General features: G+C 41.2%; 1 protein-coding gene across 1 annotated transcript in view; it reads left to right on the forward strand.

The window, feature by feature from the left end:
* Positions 1–214: 214 nt before the first annotated feature.
* PLCB1 (phospholipase C beta 1) overlaps positions 215–27,543 on the forward strand; it is a 416,514-nt gene continuing 389,185 nt past the window's right edge. The window contains exons 1-2 of the mRNA XM_085299181.1: positions 215–289; positions 981–1,058. Coding sequence (XP_085155307.1) covers positions 215–289; positions 981–1,058 — 153 coding nt within the window. The remainder of the gene's footprint in view (positions 290–980; positions 1,059–27,543) is intronic.

Consider the following 27,543-nt stretch of genomic DNA (forward strand, 5'->3'; position numbering starts at 1 on the left):
TTTTTCTGCCTGCCTGTCACTGCCTTCCTTTCTGGGCTCGCTCCTGAACTTTTTAATCAAAGTTAGCAAAAAGGTAGAGATCTGAAGACGCTTAAGATCTTGCAGATGTCATGAAAAATAGCAGAGGAAAGAGAAGAGGAATTCTATTAGGGCCAGGCTGCACCGATTTCAATTATTGTTAGGCACCAGGGAATCCTGGTGGCTGAGAGATGTAATGAACACCGACCTTGGGAAAGGCTCAGTAGAGCTTGTATCTCTACAGTCATGTGCAAGTTGTCAGTCTGAAGACGTGAGTATACAGGAAACCAGGCCTCCATAGTTCTAGTACTGACAAATGTGCTTGTTTTGAAATGATTTGAGCTATGGATGTTATCACAGAAGGCTTTTTTAATTTTTTTTTTCTTGGTAGTGGAGGGAATTGAGGAGGATTTGTGTGYGTGTATATACGCACACTCTAAAATCTTCATACTTGGTAGTGGAAAAAATATAACAGATTTTAGTGTAAAGTAATTGACAGAAGTCTTACTGCATTGTAATAGATATTATTTTAGGCTTTCTTGGCAAATTATAGTCTTTATGTGGTAATTAAGGGTTATACAGGCATTTCACTCTTGTCTATATCTGAAGGTTAATTTGGATTAAGGTAGGCAGTGGACTTCTAATTACTTTGCTACATGGACTCTAGTTTGACTGTAAGTGTCTTGTGTCTGTTTATCTTCATCCACTTCCTGCTTTTTTGGAATAACTCCATGTGTTAACAAGTCTGGAGTTTAGTGTTGTCTTCTCAGTAACAGAACAGAAATATATTATGTCAGAGAAATGGAGATTAGGGCTGTGATACTAATTTATTTTAGTGACATATTACTAGTGATATCTTAAGGGTGGCTTCTAGACATCACAGTTTAACTTGAGTGGCATGGTAGCTAGTGCATAATTACCTGTTCTATGTGTTGACATGTTCTTATTTTTCTTCTTGCCAGGACTCCACTGTTGTGACTCCAATCATTCTCAGAACAGATCCACAGGGATTTTTCTTTTACTGGACGGATCAAAATAAGGTAAGAGAAAAGACTCCTGCATAGAATGGTTCTATTTTAGCTGGTGTGAAAGGCAGTAGTCAGGAGGCTTTGCTTGCTGATTCTGGCATAGCAGACAGAAGGATTGCATCTGCGTAAGTTCCTCTGCCCCTAGGGAACAAATATAATAGGCCCATGCTCATGTCTGGTGCACAAAACACAGAGAAGACAAGTAAGTCTGCAGTTTTCCAGTACTTTGATGCTTCCCAGCCTTGAAAACAATCTGTTGATGCCTAGTGAGTTATAGAATTGTTCTGGTTTACAAGCAGAGTTCAATTTGGGATGGCATTTTGGTTCCTAGTTGACTTGTTTTCTCTGTTCTGCCTTCCGTGCACTAAAGACTTTGGGTCTGGTGCACGGCAGACCCGGAACTCCCGCATCTCGGAGCTCCCTTTGSATTTGTCCTCTTGAATTGCCACGTGCTCCCGGGCTGTGCCTAATGGGCAACGTCACTAAATTCTTACTAATCCTCGTTGGATACTTACTTTCTTTTAAAAACATTCTTGTATGCTTAGATCACTTCTATGGCTCGGGAGCTGCTGGGAAAGCTCACTGCCTGATTTACCACTGCGTTACTCCAATTTCACATTGATGTCACCTCTTGACAACAGCACTGTCATGTTTCCAGCTTTTGGGAGCTGGGGTTGCACTAGGGTGAAGGAAGAGCAGTGCCCTGAGCAATTGGGTGCAGTTTGTTTCACGTATCAAATAGTAGCGAACTATTGTTGCAAATATTTGTTGTTATAGCAAAATACTGTATTAAAACTAGGAATTGTATGGGTTCTCTCTTTTCTTTATAGATTAATTCTCAAGTGTTTCTCATGAAATAAGTGCTTGTACCTGTTGTCCAATTAAGAAAGTATTAGAACTTGATAGTGTTCTAGCTTTAGTGTTGTGTTGGAGTATATGCCAAAATGATTAAACACATAGTTGTAGTATCCTGGCTATGGGAACTCGGTTTACCAATTCAGCAGCTCTTTTTCATAAATTCCTACTGATTTTATGTAYAGATAACAATGCAAAAATTGCCCAAGGAGGCAGCACCCATTAAATGTGTAGACTCTACAGGCTGTCTGCTGTAATGTTAGATCTTATTTGTCTTCCTTCCTGAGTCTGATTTTTACAAGAGGTGGAGTGCAGTTTTGACTCAGTGTGTTTGAAAATCATATCATGGAGTTGCAGTAAAAATCCTGTCTTATTCTGGCTGTTCTTGTACAAGGTGGTGCTGGTTAATAGGGTGTTCATCTGTTGCCAGCCTACAGTTGTTAAATTACTGCTCAAAGAAGCAAAGCTTTGAATCCCATTAGAAATTTATTACTGACTTATACCAAGTAGCTAATCCAGAACACAGTGCAAAGTCTTCTGTTGTTTTCCCCCTTGCATAAACCAATGGTATAAGTTGAAAAATAACAGAACTTTTTAATAATAAATGGGAAAACAGAGTTGATTAGAGGTTTTTTTTTCACTTCTAATTTGTTTGGCACTAAGACCTCCTTCAGTTTCCTACTGTTGTCTGTAAAAACAATGTCTTGAAGCAGTTCTGTGAAGAATAGCTAAATATAGAGTTCTTGTTCCCATATTCATGAAAAAAAAGTATTTATAATGCCCAGAGCAGTTTTTAAAAAAATGCTGGGTATTTGTACAATAGACCTAAGTGACAGTTAGATTTTTAAACTTGCAAATCAAGCCTTTGTAAAGGGCAACAGAAAAGACATTTGTCTGGTTAATAATTCATGACAACTAAGTAAAGCTTGTTTCCAAACACCATCCTAATGGTCTGTTTAAAGAAATTAAAATATTTCTTTGCACTATCAGCACCCCAGTAGAACAGGGAGGAAATGCAACTTTCTGATTTTGCAGAGAATATTTGGATTCATGTTTATTGTTAAATTATTGACAYATTAAAAGAAAAGAAGGTTATATAGGAAATTCTCGTAATTTCCTTTGTGTAAACAATGATCTTCTAATGGCAGTGGAGCTACTTGAAGAAATATCAGGAAAATGCAGCCTCTTTGCAATTGTTTTCTTTTTTTTTTGAAAAAAGCTGATTATTATTTAAGCATCTTGCTGTTGTCATAATGAGGGCTTGTTATTTTCTGAGTGCAAACAAAATGAATTATATAGTGCAGCAATTCTTGGGAGAAGCCTGCCTGCCTGCCAGCACCATTGATCAGACAAGTTTTCTTGAGTGATCCCCGCATATGGGTGCAGAGGCATGCGTAGCAGCCATTTTTCTGGCCAGTCTTGCTAGTCACTCTGAGAAGCAGTAAATTACAAACCTGAGTAAGACTTTCAGGTCAGGAATCTGGCTCAGGAGTCTGTTTGCTGTTGCCATGTAGGAAAGGTTATCAAAAAATTACATGAATCACTATATAAAAATTATTCCCCTTGTATTAGATTTTTATTTAGTTTAGGGGGCTGGTAGAGAAAGCTCCAGAGCCACAACCAATTTTTTGTGTGAGTGAGCTGCTGCTTACATTGTCTTTCTTTCTCATTTGTACATCTCTTTGCAACAAAAAACAAATAGAAAAGGAAGGGAAGAATTTGGTGTCCAGGAGTGTATTTGGACCATCCTTTGGATTGTTCCTCATGCGCTCAGAGCTCTAAGTTCCTGGTGAAGAGGCATGCTGCTCTTCAGGTATATGAATACCAGGATGAATGAGATCTTAGCATTTCCTTTTTTTCCCTGTATTTGTTATTTTTTACTTTTTCCTGGTTAGTCTGTTTTTATTTCTTTGCAGTATGTGAAGCCAGTCAGTTTGTCTRTACCATTCAGCATGATCAATGTTTGCTAAAATGAGAGTGAACATCTAGGTTTGCACAACCCTCCCAACCTGGAACAYGTGCAATGACGTAGTGGCCGTCCGGACGTAGCAGCTTCCGATCAGTCACTCCTCCTCCCATATGCTTCTAATAAAAATGATACTGAGTTTGAGCCAGGTGAGAGTCTGTTCCACCTATATAACTCCTCATATGGAAAACTGCAAGGGTGGGCATTCCTGAGGTGTTGAGATGCTGGTGGCAGSCAGGTTTAGGAAAGCCAGCTTCCGTGGCACACACTTCTAAGGGCAGCAGCTGGATTTGGAGACAGAAGGCAGGTAGAAGAGACAAAAAGCTTCCAAAAGCCCSCAAAAGCCTGTTTGGCCGCAGAGTGGCTGTGTGACAAATCGTAGGCAAAGCAAACGCTAGCTAGTTGCTCAAGACTCTTTCAGTGCAAAGTAAATATCCATGAGTCTTGCTCGTTTCTTTGTCACAGTGTATGATTCGATGATTTAACCACGTTTGGACTGGCTCAGGTATGTCCTGCCGGGTGCCCAGGTCTGGCACGACTGCTTTTTGGACATTAATAGGAACCATATTAGAAAGTAAAAGTGGTTGTCCCTGCTTCTGTTTCAGTGACTTGATTAGCAGAGTAAAAAGTAGCACAGAATGAAATTACCTACAAGTTCTTCTGATCATATGCCATTTTTCCTTTTTTAAATATGCTGCGTTTACTTTTGCTGCCTATTGTAAGGTGTTCATATTTGCTTTGAAAGCCTTTAAGCAAGTTCATTTAAACCCTAATCTTACAATTTGAAAATCAGAATTTGGTATCCTGCAATTTGATACTTATGCTTGCATATTGAAGTATATTTTGCTGTCATCAGTAAAGACAGTCATCCTAAATTAAGTTGTATGTAGCATTTTGCTATGCCTTATTGTATATTGTATTGTATATATCAAGCAAAGTTAAAACCTTTGTTTTAAACAGATGGCAGGACAGCTTTCTGATTTTTAATTGTCTTTTATTATGAAAATCTTTTGTTGATGAAGGCTCTGGAATATTTGTTTCATCTGTATATGGAATGCTGACTGATTTCATATTATTACTTAAATGATTGTCTACGTGGGTTAAAATAAGGTGACAAACTAGCATCTGTTAGATATCTTACTATTTCGGTAATGTTTCTTAGCTATAGCAAAACCAGACAATGTTCGTTGCAGTATAGTATTTTTGAGCTGAATAAAACATATCTCAATTCCTTGTTAGGAATTACTTTCTTTTATTCTTATTCTAGTCACCAGTGTTCAGGAAAGATAAGTTGAGACTGAACCAGGTGAGAAGAAAGTCTAGGAGAAAAATGAGTAGTAGTAGAAAGCATTTTCTCAGGAGATGAGGCTAGAAGCGTTCGGTGTGTTTAGCCTAGCAAAACAAAACCAGAGAGGGAATGTGATTTCTGTCTAACTACACCAAATGCAGAGGCAAAGTAAGAGAAGAAATACGTATTGGTGGTTGGTTTGTGCCTGATTATTCTTGCATCTTTTAACTGGAAGCCAAACCATAGAGTCTAATGGACCTTAGAGCAAGGCAATTAGCCACGGGCTCAAGGCAGTTCTGACACTGCGTAAGAAAAGGAGTAAAGGGAGCAAAACAGCTGCTTTTAAGGTGGAGGCATTCGAGTCTCTGAATGTCTAAGGGGATTGYATGACTTGCCTCACTAGCACATAGGAATTTAGTTCTTATTTTTAAAATAGGAAGCTAGGTAACAGCACTGAAAATATCAAGGATGAGGACTCGGTCCCCTCGGTACTGCGGAAAGGGATCAGCTGTCTGACAGCGTGTGTCATGCAACTAAACATAGGAACCCCGTGCTGGGCACTGAGCAGTGCCTGCTAATCCGTCTTCCAGAGAAATGCTGTTGTAAACAGATGCTGATCCAAGGAAGTCTGTGCTGAGGAACTGCTGTTAAGTGGCGAGGAGATGCTTACCCCCCCACTCTGAGGAGAGGATGCACGGCTCAAGATCTCCGCCGACGCTGGGTGGGTTAGCGGCAGGAGTGCCCGCTGCGGAGCTGCGAGCTCCAGCATGTCCCTGCTCCCAGGGGCAGGTGGGGCAAAGAGCCCACGGCGATGCAGGCGTCCCTACAGACAGCTTCCCCCAGCTCTGGCTGCTCAGGTGAAGGCAGGGAGCATCTGAAGACAGAGGGACTCGGTCTGTACCTGGACCTAGTTTTTTAGTAAAGAAAATTTTGCAGCTTCTGAGAAGAGGAGGAGTGGTAGACTCTCMATTTAAAGGGATAGGCCTGGGTTTTTGTGTGTAAACCTCACTGGCGTGACTGGCAGTAAAATGCTGTAGCTCAGCCACGCTGAGTTAGCTATGAGAGGCTGTAACAAATTCTGTGCCTTGAGCCAGAGCTTTCTCGTTTTATAAGACTATGTGATGTGGTTCCTTATAGAGAGGAGACAGATTTTTCTGAGCTGAGAAGTCCTTTCTCCTGTTACGTTCTGAGGTGATGGYGAGTTTCTCTGGACTTAAACCCACCCCAGAGCACTGACAAAAAGTGTGAAGTGGAGCCCCAGCTAGCGCCTGCGGTATATAGGGTTCTGTAGGGTTAGGCTCGGCATCAGCATGTTTGTAAATCCTAAGTCACTCCCATTGCCTTCTTTCAAAGAAAAGATGATGTGGCCTTTTTCCAGCTGCTGGGGATTTTGGCTGTGTTATTTAAGAGTTCTTTGTGTCCATTTTGAATCTGGGCTTTAAAGCAGTTGGGTCAATATTTGTACTGGCCTGCAGGTCAAAGATCTTTTCATTACATCTTTATAGGTTTTACAGTGCCTTTGACAAGCAAATAATAAAGGCTGAAGTTAATATATCAATATTTAAACCATGCCTAATAAATTAATGAGAAGAATTTAATATTTAATACTACTAGGTTTAAAAATACCTGCTCCAAAACCCAACTGTTTGGCTTAATTTATTCAAGAGCAAGGTTACTCAGTGATGCATCTCACTGCTGAGAATATCCAAAAAGTGCATCATTAAACATGCATTCAGACTTTTCCTTGCATACAGAAGAGGCGAGAAATAACCAAACCCTTTGAAAAACTGAGATTATAAGTGACATTGAATGAGAGAGGGTGATGTGTATCTCACCAAATAAGTGATTATTTTAATATGTACAATGAAAAACTTGCTCTTTTTCCTCATTTGTTCAGCAGCCTTAGCATTTCAGTTAACATGCCTTGCTGTTAATACTGTGTGATAATAGATTTTGGTACATGGGCCTCTATCACGCAGTTCCTGTTGTACAAATAGATTTGCCTTTTGCTCTAGTGGCAGAGCCCAGTGCCACAGGAGTCAGGAGRACTTAGATCCCCGTACCACGCTGGCAGCCTGCCGGGCCGGCACTGCGCGAGACGTGCACATCTAGGCTGTCATGGAATGTTTCTTGGTTTGTAGGGAGTGAAATCTGTATTGGGTGATTAGTGCTCTCAGTACTCTAGTAGCTGTGGGGCTGCTTCATCAACTACTGTGGAAATATTATGTATAATCTTCATCCTCATTCTCTAGTGTCAAATTGGCATCAACAGAAATAATCCCAACTATCTTTTCGGCTTCTTATCAGAAGGACTGCTGTGATTTGGGATGATAATCTTTTTCCACTGAAAGAAGTTAAATTTCTAGAGGAAGTTTGGACTCTGCTATGTTTAGATGCATGTGTATTGCTTGGGTTGGGGTGGGGGGAGGACAGRGAGAGACTGTTAGTAGCCCTGTCCGTTCCCTGTTGAAGAACAGTGTTATGTTTACTTCTGCATCAAGCAATGTGGTCACAGCTGCGCTGTGCAGAGTGGGACTGTGTTGGCTGTTGCACACTTCAGGAAAATTCATGACTGCCAAAGCAACTTTTAATATGATCAGCTGTATCTGAGATCAGAGAAACTGGGAGAGGGGCATAATGTTTATTTCAGTTCCTGTGATTTCTCTGTAAAAAGTTACAGCACTGACTTGAGAATGATTTAGGCATAATAATTTTGCATGTGTAGCAGCTTTCATTCCATGAATGACGTTGCTCAAGACTGACTCCATGTGGCACACTATTCCTTTATTATTTACTGCTTGTGTGAACTGACCAGGGAGCTACAGATTAATTACCACCAGTTCATGAGGGCGGGTGTCACTTGTTATACTGCACTTGGAAACTTAGAGGCAGAGAGGGGCCTCACCCTCTTGCAGGTGGAGGAGGTCTTGAGCAGGTGACGCTAGTACAGTTAGGTATAATTGGACTGGAATCTCTTTCTCAGAACAAATGAATTATGTGCTGGACATGTGTGAAAACTGTTCCTAGTTTTCACTGGAATTTGGATGAGGAGTCCCCTAGGGCAAGGAGTTGTAGTGATTTGAGACTTCTAAATGAAACTGAAAATTAGAAGTGAACCCAAAATACCTTGTAAAATAACAATGGCAGCACATCAAATATCTAGGCCTTTACCTGGGTCTGCAATCTTGATCCATAAAGGACTTTGTGATGCAATGTTAGGAGGAGCCCGAGTGGCATTAGAGATCTGGTCGGCAGTGTCAGTGTTTGAACTAGCTGCAAATCTTTGGATGAAGAATGACCCAGAAATACTGCCTTCCAAAGCTGCGAGTCTGTCYCATTTCTAATGGGAAGGGCTGGAAGAAAATCTCTTCAAGGATGCAGCTGCTTACTACAAGACTATTGTAACCATTAGGCTGAGTAGTATATAAATCAGAAGTGAAATCTTAAAGGCGAGTTTTTTCCTCTTGTGAAGAGGAAGATATATGATAAACAGCACAAAAGCCAGCTTACTGAAAGTAGATGGGCTAATTAATCTGTAACAGCACTTCTCAGACTGGGGGCACTGACTCCAGCTGGAAGCAGCTGAGTGAAGCGTTAAAAGGTTGAGCTGCTGGCTCTGGTAGCAGCCAGCATGGTAATCCCAGAAGGTTCACTTGCATGGTGTGCTCTCTTCAATGCAGAAATAACCCCTCACCTCTGTCTTTATACCTGAGCTCCTAGATAGTTCCTTTAAAGAAACAATATAGAAGCTAACACTGGTACTGATGCTTTCACAGTGGAAACTGTGTGACAGTGCCTTTCCAGTTAAGAGCTGCGCTTCCTTGCTTGCCTTGTCTATACATAGATCTTCTGAGGGGTGAAGAACTTACTGTATACTGAAGTGGGGCAAATTTCTAGCTCGACAGTTAATGCAATAGGGGCATCAGCCAAGCAAAAACTCAGCCATGTAGAAGTCACAGATGATGGTTCTTCAGTCACTTAAAATCAGCATGCAAGTGGAATAAAAGACGACTGGGAGAGCAATAGGAGATTGCCACAGAAAATGAAAATTGAAGGAAATATTTCATGGAGGTCAGCTTCCCATCAGACTACCAATTTTATTTTTAAAAGGAAATCTCTCTGCTTTTAAAACATGGAAATTGTTCAAGGCCCATTAGGGAAATGATACCGCATCAAGCACAGAAGATTCCTAATGAGCAGCATTTCCCTCTAATCTCTCTAAATAACTCTCTTACTGTGAAGGAGGTAGAAATAGAAAATGAGGTTTGGGTTAAGCCACATTGCAGGTCCGTGTTGCTGGTTCTGAAACAACAAAGCCAAAGCACTTTGAAACTGGAGAATGACTTCTGGGATGTCAGCAACTTCCTGAAATCCCAAATCATGCACTTCTACCTCAGTTACTGAGAACAGTCCTAAGACAACATTTTGTGGTAGGTGAGAACATTAACCTCGCTGTCTCTTTGAACATGTATTGTTACATTCCTATGAAGGAGACATTCAGAAGACCTGGGTCCTAGYCTTTGCTGTCATGATTTGCTATAACTTGGCAAGAGGCAACTTTACCTCCTTGTGCTCRTTTTCCGTTCTGTCCTGTGCTGAGTTTGTCTATTTGGAGAAGTCCTTCATGAGTAGGTTAGCAGGGACTGCCTGTTACTATGTAATTAGTACAAAGTGGTTCCAGCCTACTGCAGTATGTGTAATTTGGTGTTAAAGATGCTAATGTACACAGTGTCTCCTAACTGAGAAGAAATACTTGCAGTGGAGGAACACAGTGGTGGTGTTATAAGTTAGCCTTCATGTTCTCATTCTCCTTAATTACAGTCTCTTGTGTTCATTTTCATTGCTTTTTACATACGTTTGCTTGAATATGTGCTGTTAAATTTGCTGACTGGCCTATTATTAGCCCAGTTCAGAAACTGGCTTCTAGAAGGTCAGTTTGGCTGATCACTGGGGGGATAACTGAGCTCCTGGAGTGCCAGTCCTACTGCATTCTCGGCTGTGGCTGTGCAAGTTCGGGGAGTTTCTCTCTAGGGCTTGTTGTCCAGACTGTTTTATCTCCCCCAACACACTTCCTGTTTATTTTTTCAAACTTTTTGAGAGAGTGCACTGAAAATAATGATCTTACATGTTTGTAGACAGAATATATCCTATTTAACTTCCCTGTGTGAGTGTATGTACTCCAGTAGTAGTCAAGTGTTTTGTGATAAATGTATTTGAAAGTTTGTTTTTTATTTTCTTTTTAAGAAACTAGAAAAACTTCTTGAAATGCAARTAACTGGGGATGAATGCCCACTCGTAGTTTTGCACTAATACTTGCTTTAGGGCTTCTTATTGCATACTTGACCTTGCTTCCCTCTTCTGCTTWTGTTTACTCCTACTGTCTTGGCCATGTTTTACAGCAACTCTGCATGCTTGAAGTTGGCATCACACAGAGTAGAAAGGATAAAGCCCTGGGCCAGTATTTGCAGTTGGTAACAATGTGCTCTGCACAGTGCCACCTTCTCTTTTGATCTGGAGTTAAAGTATATGGCCAGAAGACTCTAAGCTTGTTTCCCAGATTAYCATCTTTCACTTCCATCTTTCTTGCTATTAAACAGCATATATTATCTATCCCAGTACTGGARTGGTACAACCAACCTCCCAGTGCAAGTCCTGAGAGCTTTAGGTTTACTCTGTGTGTCTGTGTTGCTATTATTTTTGAGTACTTTCAACTGTATGAGTGTTGTTTATATCACCATTCTCCAAATATTCTGCTGGAGTAGAAGGCATATAAAGTCACTAGGCAGCTTCTGCCAGTGATGCGTGTATTATCTTGTCTGTGGCCTGGCTTCAGGCTTTYCTGATGTTTCATGCTGCTGTCTCCCCCTCTACAGGCAAAGGTTTTGCTACTAAAAATTAGCTCTATAGGATGTTAAATCCCCAAAATATGGAAGATTGGTTCTGTATCTGTTGAAGTGACAGCTTGCTTGTGYGTTTTTTATTTGTGTTCGTGCCTACTGTCAATAGGCAAACATCTTTTTTTTTTTTTTTGCCTTTTCTGTATTAGGAGTCCTGTACACAGAGGAAATGAGTATTCTTCATTAGCTGTTCTAATTAATTTTTCCACGTAGACAAGTTTTCCAGTGTATTGTGGTGTCTTGACGTAACTGTCCATCCTTCACTTACTAAAAGAAAACAGTAATAGGCACATGTTCTCATCTCTGCCACCTTTTTATGGCAGTGTAGCTCTGTTGATGTCAAGCCCTTCCTCATGCACTAGGAGGAAGGAGTGGGGCTGTGACGTGAAGGATTTAGTCTTTTGGGTTTGTTCATTCCCTGGGAAAAGTAATTTCCAGTGCGTGAATTGCTAGTGTGGCTTCGTCCGACTTTTCATACTGGCACATGCCTCTATTCAAGATGTGCTGTGCATTGTGTGAGAGGAACAGGATGTACTGTCGTCGAGGAGAACTGTTTGTGGTTGAAGAACATATTTAAATCCTGAATCTCCAGGGCATGTTAAACACTCGTCTGTCCAATTAGCTCAGTAACAATTTTGTCTTTAGSGGTGTATATATAACATTGCTATTTCAAGGCTGCAGTTAAATATGGCAAATGAAATTCTACCCTGTACTTCATCCCCAAAGAGATACCCGACTGTATGGGGGCTGAGGATTAGCAGAAGCTATCCCCGATTTCAGGGCAGGTCAGAGTGTGCCTGCACAGCTTTCCTGAGCMTTTTGCTACTGCAGAGGCTGCAGCTTGTACAAGCACCGTCAAACTGGTTGCACATTAACTAATTGGCTAGCAGTACAACCCTGGCAGCTCCAGATTACAAAAGCTGCCTCGCAATTGGAGAAGTCCACGGTAGGTAGTTAGCTGGCGTAACACAGCTATGCTACCAGCTATTTAATGTTCTACATATGGAAAGCTAGCTTTCATCTGTCTATATTGGTGCTTACCCAGATGAATGCTGTCTTGTTGCTCACAATATGCTGTAGAAACTGTATAAATGATATCATTTAACTGTAGAATATGTCTCACTTGAGAGGACTATGGATAATTTGGACAGGTGCTTTACTACCCAGGGAGGTGGCTATCTCTGGTTGATAAACAGCAGTAAGTCTTGTTTAACAAGAGAGATAATAAAAGTGCTAATCAGTAGGGTGCAGCTGTCTGGTAATAAGTGATGCTTATTTAAGCCACTGTTAAAATAGCAATGAAATTCTGAATGCAACTTTTTATCTTCTATTCTAGCTGCTCAGGACAGCTGTATGAAAGGCCTCATTTAATTAAAAAAGGAAAAAAAAAGTTAAGTAGAACATGCATACCTGAAAGTTAGGAGTATGGCAAAAAAATATGCGGGGAGAACCTTTGGAGAAGCTTACTTAACTTGTCTTAAACAGTTCAGTCTTTGAGACCAGGAAAAATGTATTTAGAGGAGCTTGCAGAACAATATAGTAATTTATAGAAGATAGCTGTATTCTATAAACCTAAGAATTTCAGTGAGATTATTTCCTCTGCCTTCAACCCAGTTTTGCTTGTTAAGTATTAAAGTAAGCATAGGAACACATTATATGTGAATAGCACGCTTGTAAATGGAGGTAAGACTTTGAATTTCCTGAACTTTTTTTTTTTCACTTTCCACTGCAGCCACCATTGCAGTGGTGCGTTTTGGAGTCCTTTGCCAGGTGCTTGTGCCAGCCAGTCTTCCATGACAGAATCTTCACTCTGTCACCAGCCTATGCTATATTTAAACAAAAGTTCCCAAACATGCGTGAAATGAAGCTGACATCATGTGTTAGGCAGTAACAGTGCTGTTCCAGGGCCAGTCTGACTTTTGCAGTTGTCATCCCCTTCATTGCATTCACATACCACTGCAGAGGAYTAGACTAGATCATGATGTATGCTCTCTTTTTTTTTCCCAGGGAAATCTGGTTGCTGTGATTCTTCTGGGATTTGAAGATAGCTGGAACTTGCCTTTCCATTCCCTAGCTTGAGGCTTTTCTCCTAAAATTACATTGTCTTCAGGTGTGGATGCATTTTACTAGCATTACTTCAGAAAGCAATGAGATGGATAGGAATAATACAATAGTCTASAATTCACTGAGGTGACTAATAAGTAACTGCTATCTGGCAGCAAAATACAGTTGTTTTAAATAGTATATGTATATCAATACCCTGGTTTTCTTTTTGTTTTGTTTTTTTTTAAAGTTCAAAGAAACTCAGATACTGTTGCTTTCTGTAAGTGAAAAKTATGTCCCTGCTGTAGTGTGGATTTGAGTTAGCTTTAAAATACTTGTATGCAGTGTAAATTAGTTCATCTCAAATGTCACCTGCAAAAGTCATGGTCTAAAACTATCTTGGTTAAATATATGACTTTGCATTGTTCCATGACAGGAACCTATAGATATCTTTCCCAGTGAAAGTTGCTAGGAAGAGCCTGTCAAGAGATACTGCAGTAGCGCTCCTTGAGCATGGTCGTGTCATACATACTAAATGAGTGAGGTGAAAGGCTTCACTCATTAGACTTCCATACAGCATGTTTTAAAATATGGAAGATCAGTTTGAAAAATGATACTGCTTTTCTGCTGCTGAAAGTAGGTTTTCAGTGTACTGACTGCAGATATATCTTGTTGCTGCCAACTCACACCAGTATCTTTTGCATATCTGTGTTGCGTATCCAAATTTAGGTTCCTATCTTGCAAACACTGGTATGTACGTTGAACTTCCAGTAAGTATTTTTACTGAAATCGAGTASTACAGAAGGGTGTGCAGGAAGGGCATAGATACGATACAGAAAGCTGGAGGTCGGGTCAGCCGTTCTACTTGTCAGTTGAAGTACGTCTGATATATTTATGTATTTGATGTGTTCAGGACACAATGCAAAGTTTTGAGAAGTTACCTAAGAAAGGAATGACTGGTAGATTTRTTTATTGAATGCTCATCTCCATAGTATGCCTACATTTCACTAACATAAATGGTTCTGGCTTCATAGCCCTTGTATGCTAAGGGAGAACTGTCTACCCTTGTAGTTACAGTAAGAAAAAACGTAATTGTCTGACACTTTCATTTGTGATGCCTTATTTAGGGTGTTTAAACACTTGTGTAGTATGGTAATTAAAAATATGAGCCTGGAAAAAACAAAAAAAACTCCCTGATATTCAAGAAGGCAGATCATGGCTATCCAGCCAAATTCTCCAGACTTATGCTGGTGCTGAGTGGCTGTGACTGAGCAAAACCTCTGGATTTATGCAAGGAAGATAGCTAATGGAACAGTCTTTTTGTGATCTGTTTAGCTAAATGCCTATAATGTGGGGTATTAGAGTAGCAGATGCTGATGACCATTCTGCAGTAGATCAAAGTTTGTATATACAGGAACTATGCACTTCCGTTCAGAGTCACACTTAAATTCAGAGCTTCTCATTTGTTGCTATGGCATTATATTAGCAGAACAATGAGAGACAGAAGTGAYTGTTTTAACTCATTAAGTCAAAAGTGCTGCTCTGTAACAATCTCAGCTCAGAGTCTTAAATAATTGTTCTTTAGTATCGATAGTAACATAAAAGGATTCTGACTTAAATGTTTGTTCATATCTCTGTGTAGATCACTTTCAGGTACTGTTGTTATTTGAGGACTTCAAAGATTTGAGGTACTGAGTCTGAACTTAATAACAGTCCTGTGTCATAAACCAGTATAATAAACAGGCATTTTAGACAGGAAAATGGAATCAATCAGTGACTGAAGGATGAGTTCTGTGGGTTGAAGGTAGGACCAGAATCTTCAGGGCTCCCTGTCTCGCTGGTTGAACTCTTCCCTCTGAAATCCAGGCAAGTGGCATTGCAAAACTGCAGCAAAGTGATTGGGGAGTTAACTGGGAGATTGAGGATTGTCAAGGATGAGAGAAGGTGAAATTCCTGTCTGTGGAGAGATGGATCTCAAAATACTCGATCATCTGTTCTACTAGGAATTTATTTGGGGCAGCATATATTCTTTAACAYTGTCATATCTGCACAATAAGAAAACACAAGTAGTGTTCAGCGTGGAGGAAATGTGGTGACAGTAGAAGAGAGCTGTGTCCCTTAGCAAAAGGAAGGTTTCTGGGCCACAAAGTGTCCTGTTCCCTGTCACAGACAGTATCGTTATCCGAGGACTTAAATCTGTTTGGCTCACAGCTCTGCAACTTTGTGTGGTCTTGGACTAGCCACTTGTGCACAGATGACCAATATCTGTAATTACATCTACTTCCTGGCATTTTTGAGCTTGAGTTGGGCATTCAGGTTAACCTTTACAGTGCAGATAGCGTGCTAGTGTCTGACAGGTCCTCTGCTGCTTAGTTAAATGGGAGGTAAACAGAAAAAATAAGAGATGGAAATTAAACATCCTGCTCTGATTAGTCCCTCCTCTTGGGATTTCCCTTTGTGAATCTTTTCTCAGAGTGAAAACAGCATGTCTCAGTTTGGCTGTCAAATAAAGTAAGAGTGACTGACTGATACAGTATATCCATTGGTATCTAGAGAGACTTATATTCCAATCTCACTCTGCCCCATTCAAAAGAGGGTTTGGAAGCATGAGGGTTTAGCATCTGTGTATCTGGGATGGGTGAAGCTGTGAGCTCATGGGTTTGAGCTGTGTATTAATTTTGTACATTTGAATTTAATCAATGTGATGACACCAATGTGGGGATAATCTCTGAATCATAAGGGCATTATAAGCTGATAGTAAACTCACCAGAGACTAAAAAGATGCCAATTATATGGGTACAACAAAGTGTAAGATCTTCCAGGGGAATTAAAAGCACTTCACAAATCTTAATAAATTGGTTTGGAAATGGTGAAATTGTACCATTAGCATAATATTGTAACATCATTAGATACATTGTGTAATTGGCTTGGCTTTGTTCAGAATATAGATTGTTAGGTTTTCTGGATGTTTGTACGTTGATATCATTGTACTATTAATGAATTAACATGCTTTTGCTCATAGACTAATTCTTTGAGATATAGTCTGCAAGACTCATGTCAAAATAGTATCACTTCTGGTTGAAGACTCAAACTTAAAAGGCTATATTAATGTCTATTACAATTTTAGTCAGTTTAAGAGGCAGGCTCCATACTGGTCAGGGAAAGGATGGTCTGGTGGCTTGCTGAATAAGGTGACATTCGGTTCCTGCCACAGACTTTCTCTTCGAGCCTCTCTGTCTCCTGTTTGCAGATTAAGATTTTTTACCTTTATCTGGCTGGGCAATGGGCTGATCATATGCATGGGGTTTCCGTGAATGTGGAGTGATGTGTTTTGATGTAAGGAGGAGAGCAGTGTGTGGGGGGAGAAGGTACTAGGCTTTTAAGCTCGGTAACACCTGGGAAATGACAAACCTCAGTTTAACCRGGCTGTTTCAACAGAATGAAGATCGGAGTGAAGAGAATGGAATTACACATGAGCATTAAGAGGATTGCATTTAGGAGTCAAGGGGGTTATTGCTGGTCAGCTGTTATTGTACACTTCAGCCCTTTTTTTTGTCTTCTGCTGGCTTGTAAGAATTGCTACAGTGATAATTTTGTGTGTAGAGCTGTCACAGGCAATGACAGATGATCACTTGCTATTATCTGTCATTGCCCCCTGCCATCAAATGTACTAGGCTGGAAGAGCTCTGAGAAGGAATCTTGCCGCTTGGTCTACAGATAYGTTTTGCTAAGGTTCAGAACTGATTGTTGCCTGAAGAGGCATCTTGCCAGAGCTCTGGCCTTAAATATTTGTTGCGGAAGGAAGCTATCTGACCTGTCAACTCAGAGTGATATTGTAAGGGCTAGACTGCACCTGGCTGAGAAATYGGAGTAGGTTTTGGGGATCAGACTGGTAGGTGCCAAGAGGGTGAGGTAGGGAGACTGTAGTTACCTCTACTATTAGATTGGAGGCATAGGGATTACTGTAATACGTACCTCAACAAGCTGTTTGGCCACCAGAGGAGACGGGACTGCTTTCTCCCAGACCACCACCTGCCTTGTTTGTTAGGGATGTGGAGGAGTGCTGCCTTCTTCAGGGTGGGTTTTGGGACTCTTTACAAAGCAGACATACTCCACAGATTTGAACATGAACCTTCAAGAGTTATCTGACTGTCATAAACATATTTTTCTCTCTCTTCCTCTAGTTGAAAGAACTTCATTGCCTAAATTGCACTTTGAGTTACTTTCACCCAAAATGGAAATCTCAAAATTCCTCATCCTTTTCAACATTTCATCATCTGACCTGGAATTTTCTGTAGCTCTGCTTCTATTTCTGCTCATAACTTCTTTAGCTTGAACAACTAACTGGGCAYCCTCCCTCCTGCACTTGGATTATGCTTGGGTGCCTGAGACTATAGGTGAATCTTGAGCAAGCTGCGCGCATGCTGGCAGCATCGGGCTCTTTGTGGGTCTTCTGTTAAGAGAGCATGGGGGAGGTGACATGCTCATCTGCGACAAGCTCAGCTGACGAAGTGCTTGCTCCAGGAACTGGAGCCTGGGCTCCAGTCCACTTTCAGCTTCGTGGGAACCCACCCTTGCTGCCTACCTCTGAAGGCTGACAAGTAGGCCATTGCTTCTGCCTGCCAAATCTTTTTCCCTTTGTAAGACCTTCTTTTCCTCTCTTTCACATTCCCTCCCATACTTGCCAGCTACAAGTATTTGTAGTAGTCACAGTAACAGCTAACTACCTTTTCTGACTGGYGGTAGCCCTGTTCCTCCAGGGTGAGAAAGGAAAGCTGACTGTAGCAACCACACCATTGCCAATTGGGATGGACAGCATTACTTTAATTTCATGATGTTCACACCAAAAATAAAAAGTACAGAAGTAGATATTGATCACTTTTTTTTTTTGAATCTTTCATACTTGGTCATGTACCTGTATATGAAATTAAAACTTTAAATAGGATAACTTACTGAAAGTAATGAGTCTGAATATGTATAAGGACACCTCATCACACAGAATTGAATGCTTTTGGAAATCTTGAATGTCATGTTTGATTTTATTTATAGTTATGGGGAATGGAAGTAGACATTAGTATCTGCTTACTGTCATGTAAGGCAGAATGAACAATTCTGGTTTAAATCCAAACTTGCTTGGATTTTTTTTTAATGACAAATATTATAGCATTATTTCTACCTTCCTCTGTACTTTTCGCTGCACTTACTAGATAAGGTGAAGATGTAAAGATGGATATGCGTTATTTGTATCCCATTGCTTTTAACTGTACAGAGACTTTTCATGTGTAGTTCAGGGAGAGGGTCAGAAAGATTGGTCACAGCTAGTTTAAAACAAGATCCTGTTATGAAGAACAGCCATATTCTATTATGTTTAGTTTTGGGGAAAAATCCTATGTCTGTTTTTTTCCAGAGATGGTCCAAATTGAAATTCTGCAGTTCCTGTGCCACAACTACTGACCTGTCTGCATATGCTTTTTCTGATTCCCAAAAAATCAGCATACCTATGAAACAAATGCTCTCTGAGAAGATGCTTGAGAGTATCTTCAGCTAATATCATTATCAAATAAGTGTTTGCTCTAGAGATCCAGTTCCAGTGTAACAGCTGCTAATTAATAAGCTTTTGCATAAATCAAAAAGATCCAAAAATGCATTGTAAGATCATGTAAGATTTGGAGTTTTGTCTTTTTTTTAAACTATGCATTCCACCAGATATTTGCTGATCGTGAAGTGAATGATATGCATTAGTCAATTATGCTTACTGAATGCAGAAGAACATTTGTTATTACATAAAGGGAGCATTGTTTTGACCCATCCTGTCCTTAAATGTCTTCTATGTCTAGTAGTAATTTTTTTWAATTTACTTAGCATGTGACTCTGGTGATGATGTCTGAGCTATGCTTCAATAAATTGGGCTCATGTCAAAATTCTGCAGCAGCAACACAAGGCGCAGTGTTGGTCTGGTGATCTTAGTCAAAGTTGCGGTGTGTACGATTGAAGATAGGGATGAGGAGGGGGAAGAGGAATGGAGGAGTACTGCTTGTTACCTACCAATCTTGTAGCTACAAGCAGATTTCTATTTTGCATCCACTTCAAAATATTATGCTCATGATAAACAGCTTATATTATTCAGGAATATCACCTTCTTCAACACACAGTGGGGTGAAAGTGTTTGTCCTTAGCCGTATGAACTCTACATCTGCCCTACTACACAAAATAAGAGAATCTTGTGYGGGGGCTTCTGGCTTTTGTTAAGTTTGCACTGCTTAGTTTGATTCCTTAGTGTACTAGGAGTGTTCTTGTTTAGTGGTGTTTTTGTTCTTAATGGGTGTATGGACTTTCCACCTTTTAAGCCCTTGTTGATGTACTGCATACTTTGGGGTGTTGCCGATGAACTGCAGAACTCTTTAATTACAGCTCATCCATACGGGTTCATCCCTGTAGCTTCTAAATCAGCTTCTAGCAGGGTTTGCTTGAAGGCACAGGTGACAGTAAGCACCAAATGCCTTCTTACAACTTGCATCACTTGGTGGAGCTGGCCGAGGGAGATGAGCATGGTTGGTGCTGACCCCAAAGGAGGATATTCATCCCTTAGGAGCCAGGATAAAAACGTGCTCGACAGGACAGTGTGTGTTACAACACTCCCTTGGGAGTACCCTGAATTGATCAGAGTCCTCACATTGAAAGAGGCGGTGGCGGGGGGGGGGGGGATAGTCTGTTCTGTGAGGGCATCTGGTTGTGCGGGATGTGCAAGTGGTCGTGGCTGTGAAGGGTGTCTGATGTAGGAGCGACACTCTGTAAAAGAAATTTAAGTAAAAGATACAGGCAAGTTATTTCAGGACTTTCTTTGCATTGAGTAGCTGCTGAGCTTTACAAAGCCTTGTCTGTATGGTTATGCTGCCTACTACAGGCACACAGGGGCTTGCCCCCTGTCCCGAGCAGGGCACGGGCTAGCTCTAATCCAGATGGCAACCGCAGAGCACAGGGGTGAGCCCAAGCAGGGTACRGGCTAGCTCTAATCCAGATGGCAACCACAGAGCACGGAGGTGAGCCCAAGCAGGGTACGTGCTGGCTCTAATCCAGATGGCAACCGCAGAGCACGGAGGTGAGCCCAAGCAGGGCATGGGCTAGCTCTAATCCAGATGGTAACCGCAGAGCACGGAGGTGAGCCCAAGCAGGGTACGGGCTAGCTCTAATCCAGATGGCAACTGCAGAGCACAGGGGTGAGCCCAAGCAGGGTACGGGCTAGCTCTAATCCAGATGGCAACCGCAGAGCACAGGGGTGAGCCCAAGCAGGGCATGGGCTAGCTCTAATCCAGATGGCACCGCAGAGCACAGGGGTGAGCCCAAGCAGGGCACAGGCTGGCTCTAATCCAGATGGCAACTGCAGAGCACAGGGGTGAGCCCAAGCAGGGCACGGGCTAGCTCTAATCCAGATGGCAACCGCAGAGCACAGGGGTGAGCCCAAGCAGGGCATGGGCTAGCTCTAATCCAGATGGCAACCACAGAGCACAGGGGTGAGCCCAAGCAGGGCACGGGCTAGCTCTAATCCAGATGGCAACCGCAGAGCACGGAGGTGAGCCCGAGTGAAGCAGCCCTGCTGAGCGTCCTGTGTTTGTTTTGTGTTGGTGCATGTGTTTGTTTAACCTTGTGTCTGTGCATGCAGGGGTGGGAGTGTTTCTCTGATGTGGTCGCAAGTATTATTCTGTTTCTCTTGCATGGGAACAAGAACAATCCCTCGATGTAACAGTTAATTTTTATTTTGTTAATAGAATGAGTTTCAGATAAAACCTTTACTGATGTATTACTGCAGGATTTGCAACACCTCTTTCCTACAAGTGAGAATTATCTTGCCCAGTTTCTCTTGGCATTACTTTGCAGCCTGCCAACCCTGTATGTGCGCAAGGCTCCTTCATGTTAACTGGTGCTGTGGCTGCTGGCTTAAATCTCATCTCTTCCAGCTGGCTGCCATGAGACAGGCCCTTCTTTGGGATTTGTTCTTCTGGCAGTAGCATTTTATTCCTTGACGATTTAAAAGCTTGAATGATGCAGACATGGATGCCAATTTTCTCCTTGGAGTGGAAGACGAGTGCGAGCTGGAATAATTTGAACCCTCTCGTGCAACTCTGAGCAGTGGACTAAACCTCTGTCTTCCTTGTAATCCTACAGCAGCTGTAGAAAAGGGAGGTCTTGTAAGCTAATATGGAACACATTAAATCTTGGTAGACATTTCCAACACTAACTAGATTTTTGTTATGCTTCTCTGAATTTTGTGTAGTTAAATGAGACTTGGCTTCATCTGTCACTTGCCCTCCTGTAGAAAGGGTAAGTGGGCTAMCAGGCAGAATTACAGGATCTTGAAATTCTCAGAAGCTAAATGGAATTATTTCTTGGTGGCATCTTCTGTGAAACATCACTTCACTGCAGACTAATTTTTACAGGGTGAAGGCTTTGTCTTACCGTCTCCTGGCTGTGCAGAGAGCACTGTAGTATCCTGSGACTGAGATCAGATTTTCCTGTTTGAGATGTCAGTGCAAAGTAACTCTTTAATGTTGCCTAAGATACACCTGTCCCACAGCTGCAGGAGCAGGCAATGTTTAATAGTCTGGTGTGAGCACAATTGCTTTAAGTTCTTTAAGTGTATTTATAAATATGCTTTGAGAAAGTTGGGGAAAAAAAGCGTGTGCTTTGGCAACAGTAGCTTGAAACTGTTTGAAACTTTGCTGTCTTCTGGAGGGTGTGCCTTGTTTGATGGGGTGTTTTCTGGCTGTATCACACCTAGGTGGATAATCATTAGCTCTGTGTCTGAATCTTCTCCCTAGGGCATCTAGTTTCCGGCTTTTGCAGGTGAATAACAATGAGGCATAATTTAGTGAAGGAAAGGGTTTCTGCCAGCTGTATATAATCCACATCTGTTACTACTAGTGTAATCATTAACTTGGCCTTTTAAAGTAACTGGAAATAATTATCAGCACAGAGGTTATTAGGTGCTAACAAAGCTTCCAAGTGTGTTGGCTTCTTTCAGAATGCTTTTGTTGGAGATCACATATATTCCTTGAGACGTGTTGAAAAGTTTTGTGCTTAAAGTACACCTACACATTTTAGAAGTTTTAAAAAGAAAACAAAACCCATAATAAAGCATTAGATGGAGTTATTCTCTTGCTTATTRCGACTATAGTTACTGGCTTGCTATACAGCTCAAATGGTAATACCAATTTTGTAGTGTAGCTCCTTTTTTTTTTAATTTTTATTATTATTTTTTTAAAGCAGTAAGCACTAAGAAGCCTTTTGGTGATCATAGGAGCAGCGGGACTGGTGAGCCTTAAGGATGAGCTCTAGTTTTCTGACGTCAAGTAGGAGTTGCATTCATACTGCACCCTTTTCCTCAGTGAGGGATTTAGATAGCCAGGTAAAAAGAGATCCTGTTGTTTTCACTGGACTTGTCAAACAGGACATGTGTGCCTCTGTCTGGATCCGTGTAGGCTTGGCTGGAGCTGGTCCAGCAGACGGCAATGCTGTGGCAGCAGAGTGGTAGTGCTGGGGAAGTACAGAACACACCAATTTGCACAAGCAGGGTTTGCAGGAAGCACAGTTGAAAGGTTGTGCATGTGGCACTGTGCTCTCTTCAGTACATGCATAAAGAGTTGCACTTAGATTATAAATCATATGCTGAAATTAGGCCTTTTGAGTCCTCAGGGTAGCAAGATATTAATGCCTTATCCAGTGAAGTAGTAATACAGTTAATATTATCTATAAATACAGACAGATAGTGAAAATGCAGTAATTGTAGCTTTTCTAGTATGTCACTGACTTTGGAGATGTAAAAAATAAAGGACGTGTAAGGCTTTTTTTCCCCCCTAGATTTGCACATGGAGTTACTTAAACTTTCTTTAAAATGGAGAGGACAGTGTTAGTTTTAAATCTACCTCATGGTTCATCCTCTGTTAGTATAAAAGGAAAATGATTTCATGATATAGTTACAGTAGCTGTCTCATTTGCAGTGACTCTTGCTGAGAGAGGCCTGGCAGCCTGCAGAAGGCTCAGTGGGRATCTGATTATTGTTTTCAACTATCTGATGGGTGACTGTAGGGGAAGCGGAGCTGCATACTCTGAGGTGTGGAGCAACAGGACAGGAACAGCAACAAACAGCTGACAGCCAAGGGAGATGCAACTAGGTGTAAATAAATCTTCACCATGAGGACAAACACTGGATTGAGTTGCCTGGAGAGACTGAGGGATCTCCTTGGAGATATTCTGAACTTAATGGATGGGGCCTTAAGCAACCTGATTTAACTCTGAAGTTGGCCTTATTAGAGCAGGAATTGAACAAGATGAGCTCCAGAGTCCCTTGCAACCGGAGCTGCTCTGATTCATGTAAGCTGGTACAGCTTTCAAAGCTGAAGATGTGGCCCTCTACGTTGATTGAATAAAATGTTGGAGTGAATTAATGAATATCCTTCCTTATTTTTATGATGAATGACTTACTAGTTTACATGGGAGGGAGATTAAAACTGAGGTTGGAACCGGGCAGAAGGGAAAGCCATTAACTGAACTGTGGGAGACTGAAGACGAATGGTGAGAATGAGGTGAATCTTGCTTGATTTTCTCCTTTTGTTTCAATTTGAGGCAGAATCATGATAATTGAATCCTAATTCTGTGCCACACCCTGAAGTGGAAACTATAGACTTTCCTGATTCCTGATTTGGAGGCAGTAATTTCACTTCAAAAGGTTCTTAGCAAATTTGGGACATTACTGCAATCCACATGTTCAACAAAGAAAGGCAGAAGTATTACATAGAAAGTCAACTGTCTTTAGTTACTGAAGCAATCAGTGATAATAAATCTACAACATTAAGACCGACAGGAGTATAACTTGACGTCTTGCCAAATTCAATGGCATTGCTTTGCAAGAGATGAATTAGAAGTGCAGAAACAATCGTAATTGCATTTCTGTGCAGCTTGTRGCATTTGTCTTTAACTCAACAATTGATGGTTATTGAAAGCATCTTTAGACAATTTCTTCTACCTTTAATATTGTACAATTTTGTCATTTTTATACCAAAAGTCTTTCTTTTAAAAATTCTTAACCTTGATACATAAAAGCAAGAAAATTCAAGGCTAACCCTGAATGAATGAAACTTAGTCTTCAATGTAATTTACAGAATACAGCTGTTGTGGCAGGTGTTACTATGTGTTTTTGAAAGATTAAAGCATTTATGGATGGATCTATAAGAGCATGGGTGATAGAATTTAGATCCTTTGCTTTTCTGAGTTGAATTTAAGCATTAGTTTGATGCTACGGCAGAGCTTCAGTAAGTAGAAAACATTTCTAAGATCCCAACCTTAAGTTCAGTGCAAGTCATTGCAGTTACTCCATTACTTTGTATTGACTGATACCTGAGAAATGCTAGGCTGTACTGTTTGCTTAGCTTATAATGAGGTGAAGTAGTGAAAGTATTTTAGCAGTTTTAACAGTTCAAAAGAACTGAATAGAGACAGTTTTGGAGTATTTTGAATAGAAATTATAGAGAAACCTTGTTTTAGTTAAAGATCATTATAGTATTTGTGTTCATTCCCAAAGTTAATCTGGTACAGTGTCGTATATAGTAAAATTCCAGGATTTTTAATGCAGTCCTTGAAATTCATAGGAAAACCTTTGCTCAACAGAAATAGGATTGAGCCTGGCCCTTACAGGGCTTCTGTCCTTCAGATGAAATATTAAACCAAGGTCCCTTTTGCGGTGAGGAAATGGTCCCTTCAGAAAGGGCAGGTTATAACCTTGGTGGATGGGCCAAGATTCCCCCTCTGTCAGGTTCAARTATTCAAGGCTGCATGATAAATAGTATAGCGTTCTGCTACAGCGCTCTCGCAGTCCCAATCACAAACTAATTGCATACTTGGCAGAATGGGATCCTGACCTGTGACTGGGGATCCAGTGTCACCACCAATGCAAATACACCACAGACTGCTTAAAAAGTGGATCATGTGTGGTATTCAAAGCCTCAAACTGCATGTGCAAGGCAAATTTAGTAGTTGCCAACTAAATGCTGTTGTGGTCGATTGTTTTACTTCTCACTAGAGATTTAAAAGCTAGTGGAAATCTAGGATGAGACTTTTTTCCTAACACTACCTAAAAAAATAACTGTGGGTAGTTATTTGGAATGTATATTAGTGTATGGTATTGAGCAGATACCTTGGGAGTCATCCAGCATTTCCACATAATCATTACTCATTTTATACCACTTCAAGAATGAAAACATTTTTGAAGTTCATGCAACTTGTTTTTTTTCCTTTGTCAGCTGTTCCATATGAGTCAATATATATTCCTGAATATAAATCATACTATCATGTTTTGCACAGAGAATAATAGTAAACAGATTACTTGACTCCTGTTATACGTCATCTCTAGAAATTTCAGCCATTTGAGCCCTCAGCTTGTTTTACTGTGTGTATTTGCTTGTGTTGAATTTGTTCCAACTCTTTTCATTTCCCAGGGCATATAAAATTGGTGAAATTCCATGGAAAAGGACTGTGTTTGGAATATGTAAACATCCAGTCAAGTGTTTTTAGAGGAAAGCACTAAGAGCAGACACTTAAAAGTTGCAGGAGTCACGCACATCCTTGTAGCATGCTCATGCACCTTCCTCTAGGCGACATACTGTGTTGTGGTATCAGAAGACTCATTTTTCCGAGCTGAGGTTTTCCCCAGTAGTTTTATCCTAAGATCCGTGTTGATGTAAGTCAGGAGAAAAACATTCTCTGCTGTTATTTCCTGGATGATATGTATTTACCTCTCAGAAGAAGTTATGCAATAAATAAAGCAAGACTTGGCCTTGCCAAGCCTGATGGAAAGTTCCAAAGGAAATGTGTGTGAGGTTAGTATTTTTCTTAAAAATTTTTGTTGCACTTGCTAAAAAGAGAAGTAGACATGTAAACAAACAGCACAAGCTTAAGTCAGGATAAACATGGAGATTTATTTTTCAATTAATCAGATGTTTATTATGAAATCTGCGATGTGCAAGTACTTCTTGCAAGATAAACAATAGCTGCCAGGGAAAACAACAAATRTAAGTATATTCACCGTCTCCCAAACATTTTGTTTTTCAACTTATGTATTGTCCTTAAGCCAATAACAAAACTTTAACATAATATGCTAAACAATTCAAAGAATATGTCCAGTTTTCTCTGTGTTTAGCAGTTCCTTGATTCGGCTGAACCAGCCCGAGCTTTTTCCGGTGCGACTTGGGCACGTGGCCGTCCATCTGACCTCCGTCTCAGGCCGGCCCGTTGGGGCCTGCTTGGGCAGTTCAGCGGAGAAGCTGGTGCGAGAGGTGTCTGGCGGTGCAATAGCCATGTCGTGCCCTCCATCTGCTGGGGGAGTGACCAACACCTGAACTGAGGGGAGTGGGTGTCCCCCACCCCAGTCAGGGTGCCTGAAGCCGTTAGGTTGATTGGCACGCAGAAAATAGCCCCAGCTGCCTGCRTACACTCTTGTGAGCGCATTTCTCAACATACCTCAGAGAGAGCCTTCGGTGTGAAGGATTCGCCTCGTTTCTTCGCCTGGGTACTGTGCTAGCAGAGACTGCATCAAAACTTTCAGGCTCGGGCATGAAGGGGTCTGAGGCTGAAGGAGCAGTGTGCCCCAAAGGCTGACTCTGTGGCCAGCCCTGACCTATGCAAGGAAGAAGACACCTACTGCTGCCCTGGACCAGCAGCACACCTTCTCCAAAGCACARTGCTTGCTCCTGCTTTGAATTTTCAGTCGTGAGTAAGAGAAGTATTTATCTTTAGTGGGCTTTCGATAAGCTTTGGAAGAGCTTGGCTTTTCAAACCTTTTTCCGAGAGAATGAACTCTGAAGCAACTTGGACCTTGAAAATTGTGATTGTTGTCTGGGTAGAATGTCTGAAACGGACGTGCCTGTGTTCAGAGAGCAGCGTCTCGAACACTTAACATTTAATATGCCATTATAAACAAGCTGTCCTTGGAAGTATTTGCTGGAGATGTCACTGCCAAATTAAGGTAAAAATTATGTAACAGGATGTCTGATTCAAGTGKCAGGGAGAATGAAAAGCTCTGCCATTCTGTGGCTTTCTGGAGGCCTGCAAGACTTGTGTTGGTTCTCAGGCAGTAAATTTGGCTCCGTGCATGCAAGTGCCCCCCCCCTCAAGTGACACGCCTGTTGCGTGCTGCACACAGGGAAGGAAAAAGGATATGGTCCCTGTCTCAAAGATGCTTGTSTCTGTGCTGCAGAGCAYTCGAACAGGAGCTCTAGGGGTGTTGTGAATAGCAAATGTCCCTCTGCAATATTTTTCAGACAATATGATGGGCTACAGAGGGATATTTCTGGAAAAAAATTATTTTACAGGTAGAGGAGTGTAAAAGACAATGCAAAGAAAGGCTGAATACATGGAAACCACGTGAAGTGAAGCCTATAATGGTCACTGGCAAAGGCA

The sequence above is a fragment of the Rhea americana genome, unplaced genomic scaffold, assembly GCF_003343005.1.
Source record: "Rhea americana isolate MKP2758 unplaced genomic scaffold, rheAme1 scaffold_146, whole genome shotgun sequence".
NCBI lineage: Eukaryota > Metazoa > Chordata > Aves > Rheiformes > Rheidae > Rhea > Rhea americana.